This window comes from Melopsittacus undulatus, chromosome 11 (genome assembly GCF_012275295.1).
Source record: "Melopsittacus undulatus isolate bMelUnd1 chromosome 11, bMelUnd1.mat.Z, whole genome shotgun sequence".
NCBI lineage: Eukaryota > Metazoa > Chordata > Aves > Psittaciformes > Psittaculidae > Melopsittacus > Melopsittacus undulatus.
The window spans coordinates 6,222,803-6,234,082 of record NC_047537.1 but is presented as its reverse complement, the minus strand read 5'-3'; the positions used below and the strand labels follow the sequence as shown (position 1 = coordinate 6,234,082).

The 11,280-nt window shown below is 49.3% G+C and overlaps 1 protein-coding gene and 1 long non-coding RNA gene across 2 annotated transcripts in view; one reads left to right on the top strand and one right to left on the bottom strand.

Moving 5' to 3' along the window:
* Positions 1-561: 561 nt before the first annotated feature.
* On the bottom strand, positions 562-2,683 carry LOC115945943 (uncharacterized). Its single transcript, XR_004080121.2, has 4 exons — positions 2,525-2,683; positions 2,356-2,418; positions 1,636-1,749; positions 562-1,178 (listed from the first exon to the last, which is right to left on the bottom strand). It is a non-coding gene; the product is annotated as an uncharacterized lncRNA (long non-coding RNA).
* Positions 2,684-4,289: 1,606 nt separating this feature from the next.
* Positions 4,290-11,280, top strand: part of EEIG1 (estrogen-induced osteoclastogenesis regulator 1) — a 37,815-nt gene continuing 30,824 nt past the window's right edge. Inside the window, exons 1-2 of the mRNA XM_005145613.3 lie at positions 4,290-4,387; positions 5,770-6,408. Of these exons, the coding sequence (XP_005145670.1) occupies positions 6,263-6,408 (146 nt within the window). The 5' untranslated portion in view covers positions 4,290-4,387; positions 5,770-6,262. The remainder of the gene's footprint in view (positions 4,388-5,769; positions 6,409-11,280) is intronic.

Here is an 11,280-nt window from a genome sequence, read left to right as displayed (position 1 = left end):
CAAGAAAAAAAAATAATTCTTTAATTATAAGCAAAGGGATAGGTTTGAACTTTATTTCCTAAGAAAACCACACATAAACAGCTGAGAATCCCACAAGTGCAGCATGCTGCCATAGCTACATCACAGTCATGGAGCAGATCCCTGCCGAGGGACAGGATGAAATCACCTAATGCTCACCCAAATTACCTCCACCTCCTCCAGCGTGTCTTTAAAGTTTGTCAAGCCTGTTTTGGCAAAGCATTCTTCTGGGGCTTTTCTGTCTTTTTCCTGTTGCCATCTACGAGGTTATTGCCAGCAGGTACTGTCAGCACGTGTGGTCTGTTGAGTATGAAAATTGAAGTGTTTAATATTAGAGTTATTGAATGGTTTGGGTTGAAGGGACCTTAAAGTTCATCCAGCTCCAACCCCTTGCCACAGGCAGGGACCCCTTCCACTGGAGCAGGATGCTCCAAGCCCCTGTGTCCAACCTGGCCTTGAGCACTGCCAGGGATGGGGCAGCCACAGCTTCTCTGGGCACCCTGTGCCAGTGCCTCAGCACCCTCACAGGGAACAGCTTCTGCCTAAGAGCTCATTTCAACCTCCCCTCTGAGTTTTTGCGAGCCCTTGGGTCCCGGCCCTGCAAGGTTATTAACCCACGGCAAAGGCCCAGCCCCAGCAGGGACAGTTTCTGTTATTCTGTTGCTGGGATCCCAAATTAGAGGTTGCCTTGTCGAGTGGAACCACAACTAACAGTTGTTTCTGCTGTGTTTGGGGTAACAGCAGCACTTGTGGGGCACAGCCAGAAGCACAGAACCAGTGCGAGAGCCCATGGCCAGCAGAGCACTAAAGACAATACCCAGGATACAGACACGGGATGATGTTTAATAAACACAAGAAGCCTTGAGGCAGGTTTTGGAAGGGGCAAACCAGCTCCAGTTCCACCCACAGGCTTCCCAGGAAGAAGCGGAGAGTCCTGCCGCACATTCCCAGGACATACTGGAGCAGAGATGGAAACCAGTAAACAGAAAAAACCAGGCAGCTGGATTTACAGGTCTGGCCACATGTTTGGGGAAAGGAATCCACCAGCTCCAGATTCCTGTGCTCCCTTTGTCCCGGTTGATAACAGGATCCCCCATCCCAGCAGAAACCCACTGGGCAGGTGTGTCCTTTGCCAGTCCAACAGGAAGCCCAGCCTGGCACTGAAAGTGAAACAGTTCCAGTTTATGATGATGAGTTCAGTTAAATATGGAACTAGTGAAAAACAGGAGCACATCAAAGTAGAGCTCACAGCCTGTTATTAAGTTAAGCTAGGAAGACACATGGTTGGAGTAACTCCACACCGTAGGATAATCCTGTGTAATGGGGACAGGTACCTCACAACACTGCCATGTCCTGCCCCGTTTTGGGAGCCCCCCAGCTTTGGGATAGGCACCCACCCACCATGGGCACCCCATGCAGTGGGTGACTGCAGGTACGCAGCCACCAGCAGCACAAATGACACGTTATAATATAAAGCAACAGGTGATAATCTTCCTTTTTGGCTGACGAGGCTGAAAGCTCATTAAAGCCATTATAACCAGGTTACAAGTGTAATGGAAGAGAGCCATTATTGTGTTTATGCTGTTGCAGCAAACGTGTGTCATTTAGTTTTCAAACCTCAATCATCTGGCTGCCAGGACAAATGGATTAACATGATGATGTTTTCCAGAGGAAGATGCTGATGATGTAGTTTGCAGGGCTTGATGATTTGCTTGTGGATCTGGGATTCCCCTGGGATAAGAGAGAGGATTTAATGGCTCACCAAGTGCATTACAGAATCTTGCTTCACCTCATTGTGTTTTGTCCCTTTCAAATTCTTCTTGCCTTATTTCTACCCCTGCTGCTTTATATCAATCCTCAAAGAGAGGAGGCAAGAAAAACCATCTCTGGTCCTGCACACTCACAGCCCCAAGGTGAGCAGAGCAGAGATCCCAGCCCCTGGCTGGTGTGACACACTCCTCCAATGACAGCAGAGGTGAAGCTCAGGCTTCAGTGCAGAGCCCAGGCTGATAAAACTATCCCAGCCTGATAAAATACTGCCCTGAGCCAGCAAAAACTGAGGAAGTGGTAGCAGCAACTGGAGAGCAGCATCAGGAAAGGCTTAGGTCAGGGAGAGCATGGAGCTGAGGTTCACAGAGCGGAGGTGAGGTGGGAACAGTGGGGCTGAGGTAGAGGAGAAATCAACAGCATTTGAGCCTGGGGTAAGGAGAACCTATATGTCAGTGCCCTGTTCCCATCCACACACAGCTCCTTAGTGGATGGATTGGAAAGTCATATAAAGCCAGTGGGATGATGGACAGATGGGGATGCCCTGTGCTATGGGGCTGAGTGACTCACTTGCTCTGGGAGCAGAAGGAGCACTGTCCCTTTAAACCAATGTGGATTTTCCCAGAAACAATCCTGCAGCATAAACAGAGAAAAAAGAAAATCAACAGGGTGAATTTCAGACTCATAAAGATTTAATCACGAAGTCATGAGACTGCGTTTGTTAGGAAAATATCCATACCCCTGAGACTCCGGCTCCGGTTGCTATATTACACACTGCTCAGCAGCTCGCTGGGCACCTCTCCAAACGCCTTTATTTTTACCATTAGTCAATTAATCATAAAAACACTGAGGTTTGCTTGAGATGGTTCTGATAAAACTGCCAAGTAAATATGCATGAGAAGAGCACGGATGAAAATCTCTGTCATCTTCAGCATTTGGGGCTGTTGCTATAAACAAGAGCAGGCCTCCGAGGAGGTTATTTATCAGGGTGAATCATCCCAGATAACACACAGCCTCCTCCCACAGCACAAACACAGGGCTCATTTGTCCTTTTGCTAGTGATGGGAGGGAAAGATGGACACGTGTGGCAGAGTGTGCTCAGGGAATGGGATATGTGAGGACCAGGCTGGATTCCTCAGCTTCTTCCAGCATTCAGCATCCCAGCTTGGCGAATAGTAAATATTTAGTAGGCTGGGCTCTATCCCAATAAACTGAGAAACAGAAAGCAATAAAAACCCAGCTCATCTCTAGCAATGTCTCCAGATACCAATGGATTTAATGATTCAGGCCCTACCTTTATAAGCAGCCTCCACAAACGCTGTTGTATGGGAAGGCTGTGATGCCTTCCCCAGTATGAAATGTGCTCCCAGCCCCAAAGCCTGTCTATCTGCTTAACCCGGCCTCATAACAAATACAAATCATCACAAAGCAATTGGCTTCATGCAGTTTTTAACTTTCAGACAAGGGATGTAGCCCTGTACTTTTCCCAGCAGTCTTAAGGCTCACGTTGCGGTAGAGTTCTTTGATAGCTCTGATATTGTCTGCAGAGATGCCAAAGATGAAAGGCAAAGAGCAGGGCATCAAAGCCTGGCAAAGAGGATTCCCAGGCTTCCATCCAAGCTTTGCCAGACACCAGCAAACCATCTCTGGGAAAAGGCCCTCCCATAGGAGCCTCAACTTCTCTGCCACAGAGACTCCCAGGCACATCCCTAACTTAAAACCCAGGCAAATCACGTTGATGATTGCGAACTCCTCCGGGATGAGGAGAGACATTTTGTTCCGATGGCCTTTAAACACTGGAATCCTGCCTGACCGGGGATCCCAACAGCAGCTCCTAATAACAGGGAGCATTGCTGATGAGATGTGTTTGGCTGCCACATCTCAGGGTCAGCCCCTGCCCATGCTGCCCGTGCGGTGCCAAGGCCTCCCTCCTGCTCAGCCTAACCCCCTAACCCGCTCTGTGGCACCCGGAGGCGCTGAGGGAGGACACAGAGCCCGTCTGTCAGAGCCGCCTCTCCCATCACCTCAGCCCAGCCTGCCCTCCCCGCAGCCAGCCCCGCACCCTGCAGTGCCAGCTGGGGCTATGGGACACCCCGGGCCGGTGGGAAGCCCAAGGACCCGCTGCCCGCAGCCCCACCACCGGCCCCGCAGCAGCCATGGCAGCACCAACCCTCTGAGGCGGCACCGGGGCGGACCCATTACCACCCGCTTCCCGCCCACCCTCAGTCGGGAGGCGGGGCTTACCCCAACCGACAGCCTCCTCTCCAATCACCGGGCTCTGTTCCCCGCCCCGTGCCACAGCAGCCAATCAGAGCCCTGCTCCTCTCGTCCACCTCCTTGCCGCTGGTCCAATCAGACGGTGCCGCTCTCGTGGTACTCGTCTCCCTCCCTGGGGAGGAGGGAGGGGTTACGTAGTGTCGGAGTGGTATTCTCGAAGCGTCCTGGTGGCTTTGCGTTGCTTTGGTCTGCCTGCGGCGTTGACGTAGCGGGCGCATTTGGCGTAGCTCTAGCAGAAGCGGCTGTGGCGGGGAGCAGCGGCGGCGGCCGTGAGGAGAGGGCAGGAGCAGGGCCGGGCAGGCACCGGGCCGGGACCGGGCCGCAGGTCGGTGGAAGGGGCCGGGAAGTGGGCTAAGACCTCCCCTAGGGCAGCTCGTGATTGGGGACTGGGAGAGGAGCCGAGACCTGGCTGCAGCTCGGTGCATGGGTTGGAATGGGTCTGAGACCTGGCTGCAGCTCGGTGCATGGGCTGGAATGGGTCTGAGACCTGGCTGCAGTTCAGTGCATGGGTTGGAATGGGTCTGAGACCTGGCTGCAGTTCAGTGCATGGGTTGGAATGGGTCTGAGATCTGGCTGCAGCTCAGTGCATGGCTCATAGGCTCATAGCTGGGCTGAGAACTGGCCATGGCTTAGTGCATGGCCCCTGGGGCTGGGGTAGAAGCTGAGACCTGGGTGCAGCCTGGTGTGTGGTCCACGGAGCCCAGAGGCAGGCTGAGACCTGGCCACTGTTCACTGCATGGCTTAGAAAGCAAGCTGAGACCTGACCACATCTCAGGACATGGCCCAGGGGTGCCAGGCTGCAGGCTGTGAGCTCTCTGCAGCCCAGTGTATGATCCACGGAGCCCAGAGGTGGGCTGAGACCTGAGGGGTTAGATCCAGGCGGCTGGAGGGCAGGTTGAGACCCAGCAGCAGCTCAGGGCAGGTACAGCTCATGGTGGTGCAGAGCAGCCACCAGTCTGCTGCCCAGGCAGGAGAGGGGCTTTAACCACACACCCCTGCAGGCAGCAGGAGCTTTGCCTGCCTTGGTTTGCAGTCACTAATTTTTCATACTGGCACGGATTGTTTACTGCCTGGTGTTCACAACCTCATCCCTTTGGAGGCTATTCAGGTCTTGCCTCCCTGGCTTCGGTGTTGTGTAAATGTGTGATGAAATTACCATCTCCAGCCCCAAAACTGCCCTTTCAGGGCACGGCTTGGTGTGGACCTGGTGCTGGGGGAAGGCAGCAGACTCGGTGGGCCTGTCTATTGGACAGCCAGATGACCTGATTCGGTTGTTACGCTGTGTAATCTGGAGCAGACTGCTGCTTTCTCTCCCCTCTCCTCTTTCTCCAGTTATAAGATTCAAGTCTGACACTCGGGGCTGGTTGGAAATACAGAAAAGGAACAGATTTTTGTGTTTCTTGAGATGGCTTTTGCTTAATCGTGTTAGACCAACCTTGCTCTGTCAACTGCTTCTAAAGATGATGGGTGAAAATAGAGCAGATTTTTATTAGCTGCTTTGCAAAACAGAAATTACAATGGGATGACAACAGTGAAGCTTGCTCTAGGCAAAAAGGGGGAAGAGGATGTTGGGGCCAGGCTAATTGGGGCCATACCTCTTAAGAATGGTATGAGTCTGGAGTGAATATTACCCATCCAAACAGGTTTTAGAGGAGGAGGAGGAGCCCGAGACTGGCTGGGACTAATTTACTCATTTCCCTCCCAAAGGCTGACCCGAAGACCTGTACCAAGGAGTTGCACAAGAGGAGGAGATAGAAACTGGAAGCTCTCTGAATGTGCTGTCCACAGACTTAAGGCTTCTTTGGAGACTCAAGATGATCTCTGAGAAGAGATGCTTTCTGGAGGGGTTGTGCTGAAGACAGAGCACTGCAGTCTCTAACTGGGACAGCTCCTGCTGGTCTGGAGCTGAGATTGACTTCTCTCCCTCCCTTTTCCCTTGGAGATGTTGCAGAGATTTAATCTGACCTCTTCCTCCTCACCTGAAGCCTGCCGTGGCGATGATCCCACAGCCAGATCCGACCACCAAAGAGAAGAGGATTGTGTGTTTGAAACTGGGCCGTCGTTGTAACTGAACTGGAATTTACTCCCTGCTTGCATTCCTGGAACGAGTGCTCTTTCTCTGCTTGTCTGTGTGTGTGTTTTGAGCCGCTCCTCCCTCATCTTGTTTGGGATTCCTGGGCTTGCCACGCTGAATTTGCCCATGGCTTTCCTGATGAAAAAGAAGAAATTCAAGTTTCAGACAAGCTTCACTCTAGAAGAGCTGACTGCTGTCCCCTTCGTCAATGGGGTTCTGTTCTGCAAAATCAGGCTGCTAGACGGAGGAGACTTTGCTAGCTTATCCACCAGGTAAGAAGCTGCTTGCACACTCGCTTCCTGGCTGTCCTCCTTCCCCTGGTTATTCTTTACTTGAGTGCTTTAGCATGTGGCTACCACTTGCCTACCCCTTGATGGAATTTTAATAGATGTGTTGTAGGGCCCCACATGCCACATCGTTCTCACAGTACATAGCTGGAGAGCTCTGAACCTTGGTGGTGGTGGTGTTGGCTGATCAGAGCTGGACTGCATTTTTCAGAGACATGGAGAGGGAGCAGGAGTTGCTCCCCTGAAAGGGACTGGGGTTTATTTTTTATGAAATCCTATCTTCCCCCCCTTGTCCTTGCCCAAGTTCTCACACTCTCTTTCAGACCCTGTGCTTTGTTGCTTTCATGCCTGACTTGAAACTCAGCTCTGTAGAAAACTGTATCTAAGCAAATCAACCCATCCCAACTTTGCTTTCCTCCTTTGATTCTGAATTTCTCTTCTTGGTAAGAGCAGAAGTGGCTTGCTTTGCATTGCAAATTGCTGTGCAAGGGAAAACTGCTGCCTGGAGTCAAAGTTGTCAGGGTTAAAGACACAGTTTATCTGCTTGAACTGATGCCATTGCATCTCCCAAGTCTAGAGATGCACTGTTTTCTCCTATATGCGATCTGCCACATTGGGATCCTTCTGCTGCACGCTGTACAGTGTTGTTCTTCCATCAGGTATTGGCATTGCTCTGCCTGCTTCAGGCAGGTCTGTCCCCCCCTCCTGCTACTAATTGCTAATAAAACCTTGTTTTGTTTCCAGCTATGCACATAGATTATCACCAGCAGTATGCAAACACAAATTCCAGAACAGCCCAGACTTGCTTACTTTCTGCCTCAAGATGTGAAGGAAGCCTTCAGTGGCTTTCAAAACTCGTTTTTTTTGCTTTTCTCAGTGACTGCTCAGTTTTAAAGGGACAGGAGTAGTTTGTGCTAGCTGTTAACCGCTTTATCCCAGAGTTAAACTCTCCTTTGGCCTTTTTTTCCTCTTTGTGGTGCTGCAAACAGAGCTTTCTCTTTTCAGGAGAGAAGATTTTTGTTGTGCAAGCCTAAAACATTTGTGTCTTGCACATAGAAGTGGTGGGGCTTTGCTCAAAGCTTAGTTTTTCTTCGAGAGGCACAGTGCAACCCCATCTGAAGCTGTGGCCATGAGCCGACCTCCAAAAATGGACTTTGAATTAATTTCTCTTTTGAAGAAAATCTGTCAAAAGAGCTTTTCCTTACAGTGTTCTCCCCTGAGGCTAGATCCTTGCTTTGGTGGAAGCAGCTTATCTAAGGAATTCAAACAGTATGTGAACTTGGAAAGAAATTAACCCCTCTGCTTCCTGGAGCCATAATAAACTGAGTTGAACTGGAGGGTGTCTCGAGAAAAGCCAATGCTGAGAAATATCCATCTCCTTCTCCTTATTGTCCCTAGAAGCAGCTTCTAGGAGCCATCAGTGGGGTTTGCTGCTGCTGCCAGCATTGGGTTGTTTGTGAGCTGGCTGGAGTTCAGCAGTTCACTCAGCACGGTGTGTTGCAGATGTGTTCCAGCAGTGAAACTGTCTGTAATTCAAACCAAACACATACATTGCTCTCAACCGCCTTGACTGCTTATAAACGAGCAAAGGGGAAGTAGGCTGTTGGGTTTGCTGCCTTTCCCCTAACCTGTCTGTACTCTAACTGAAAGCACATGGAAACCTGTTCCTGCCTACAAAGTTACAGGTCTCAATGGTATTGAGTTGTTTGACCTCTTCCAAATATTTTCCCCTGTTGCAGTTAGAGAAACTTCAGGAGGGATGAATATCCAGGAATGCTGAGGAGATGAGTTACTGTGTGGAGAGGCTCCCAGATGATGTCTTGGCTCTGCTCTGTGCTCCCCTGGTCATTTCCATGACCTTTATGATACTCTTTGAATCTGGGGAAGGATTAAAGAGGAGATGTTTTGTCTGTGTTGTGTTAGAAGTCTGTACATTATTTAGGATCTGTGATTGTTTCTCTGAAATCGATCAGTTCCACAACTGATTGTGTTTGAGGTTGTGGAATGTCTTTCAGGTCATCTTATGGGAGCTGCTTATGTAAAAAAAGAGTCTGGTGTTTGCTCTGCAATCAACTTTGGGCTTCTTCTGCTGTCTGTGGCAACAGAAGGTGTGCAGCTGTGGTTAAGAAGACCAGTACATATATCTGCCCATGAGTTTGCAGAGAATTGATCTCACAAGGTGTCCTGTGACGTTTGGAGTCTGTAAGTGGAGAGGGCAGAGGTAGGTGTAGGAGCCCTTCATAGGACACACTATATCAGTTTTCTCTGGATTAAGTGACCTATGATGTGTAAAGAAGAGTCTGATAAAATAAGGATCTCCAGAGACAGATTTTTCAGGTTATTTACAATTACTTAGCAGCTTGTGCATGTCTGTGATGAGAGGTGGGGATCTGATCTATTCAGTGTGTTGCTGAGTGGCACCAGATTGATTTGACCTATGAAGTGGGAGACTGTACTGCCAGCTTCCATCAGCCCATCCCAGTCCCAAGTCCACTGCAACCTGGGTTGCATGTACCTGGCCAGGACTGGGAGTTACTCACACTTCCGCTGCCCAGACTGGGACAAAGCAGCCTGGCTACAGGGAAACCTGCCTGAAATGCATTAAGGCTTAACTCTCTTAGGAATTTGAGGCACTCTGGAAAAGGTCCAGGTCCTGTCAGTACATTCAGCTTTGGGGTTTCCTTGTTTAGTTTCTTTCTGTCTTGCAGGCTGGCAACCCTTCTTCCCCCCACTTGCTGTGCTCAGGCCTTGCATTAAACCATGGGCATATTTGTGACTGAAGTTGCTTTTGCAATATCCTTCTGCTTGTCCTTTTCCCTCCCTTTGTAAAGCTCCAGTGGGGCTTCTGGGGATAAGATGCAATTCAGTTTACAGTGCTCTGTGTGAAAAATGGCTATTGTCTGTGGGTTTATCACCCTGCTGTTGGATTGCAGAGCTTGGTCTCCCGAAAATGCATCTGAGGCAGGTATAGGCCAGGCAGGTGCTGTATTTCCCCAATATATTCCTTGAATAGCATTAATCTAGATACTGAAATAGCACAACCACTAGTGAATTCAGCTGCCTCCCAAGTAGCTTTAAAAATAGCAGGCACAGAGCAGCAGGGATGTATTCATGGCAACCGTTTTTGGGAAGCAGATGGGCTGCTTCGTGTTGGACCAGTTTGAAGGGTTTTTGGTGGGGGGTATCTTTTATTCCTAGAGAGATGATATGAGAAGCTCACTGGGAGGCTTTGGATCCTTGGCTCATCACAGGCGGGAGCCTGGATGTCCAAATGAGAGCCTGAAGCTACAGGCTGACGTAGTATGCACATGTACATCTTTGGGTATAACAGAAGAGGAAGACTTGATTAAATTCCCTCCCCTTCTGCCCATGGTGTCAGATAATGCTGAGTGACAGCCAGATGCTCTTTACCTTGGCACTGATTGATTTCTGGCTGAGTGCTGGCAGCGAGTGCTGCTGCTGTGTGATGTGAAGGCAGTGGAAAGCCAGGTGTTGTCCACAGACTCCTGACACTTCATCCTACATTGTTCTGTTATTGTGCCAGCACTCTGGTATTCCTGGATTTCAAGGAAGGGATTGTACTCTGAAAGCCCCTGGCTGACTGTAGAGGAAAGATTGTTTTGCATGAGTTGAGTGACTTTAAGGGCATTTCCCACCTTCCTCATTCTTCTAAAGGCATCTCAGACTGTATTTCCTTTGGGATCATGCTTTTCCCAGTGCATGTGGCATTTCATCTTGCTTTTCTGATCCTGGCACTCCTGTACCACTTTGAAACAAAGAATTGGCTTATCTCCTGCATCTCACCAGCTGCCTGCATGCAGGCTCCAGCTGGGAAGGGCTGACCCCTCTTAGGGTGGTCTAATCTTGAAGTATTTGGGTGCTGGAGCCTGAACTGAGAATATTCTTAAACTTCAAATGTTTAATTGAGTAAGTGTGAAAGGCCACTTCCTGCACTGCCTTTTTCCTTTTTATTGGTGTAAAGCTGCATCCAGAGAGCCAAAGGAAATGCTGATATTTGGGGAGGCACCTCACACTGATAACTCCTTGGGGACTAAGGTCGGCTTTTGCGTAAGTGTGGCTTTGTCATCCTCATGTAGGTACAGACCTAAAGCTACTTGCTTTCCTCTGCTGGCAGGATGCAAACCATCACTTGGTGTACACAGCTCTTTGATTTCTGTAAGACAAATAAAAGGGGAGAAGCCTTGTCCTACTAACATACAGCTGGTGACTGAGAAACCTTTGTGAAGGGAGGTGCAGTTTGTACCACCTGCAAATTGTGGCTCTCAATGGTGAGAGTTAGAAATCGACTAATTCACTGTCTTTACATAAATAGTCACTGTTTCAGGTGTTACAGGACCCTTCAGGTTCCCCACGGTTGTCTCTTTCAGACTGGAAAATCATTAATTGGAGACTAAAGGACTGATTCAGCCCAGCTGAGATCTAAATCTTCACCACTGTCTGCCGTAAAACAAAGGTTAGGTAACTAAATAGTTTCTTCTAGAGTCAGCATCCCCAAGAGGGAAGAAAACTAGCAGTAGTGAAAGGAGAAGATCCCTGGCTGAGTTCTGCATCTTTATTTGAGTGGGATTGCAAGAGGAAGAAATGGTTGTGGCTCTAACCATCCTCCCAGTTCCATATCTTAGGACAATGTATGCTTGTCTTTAGTGCTTTAGTGCAACATCTGCTGAGCACTTGGTGTGATAACATATTTTAAAAGTGCTTTTGTTGCAAATGTGTCTGAAAACATAGACTTTCCCTATGTGTACATCTATTGTTAATATACAGATCAAGAGTGAGTTTTAATGCTCTGGAGCAGCTTCATGTGCCAGCATCCTTCTTTCCTGGCTGCAGCCACAG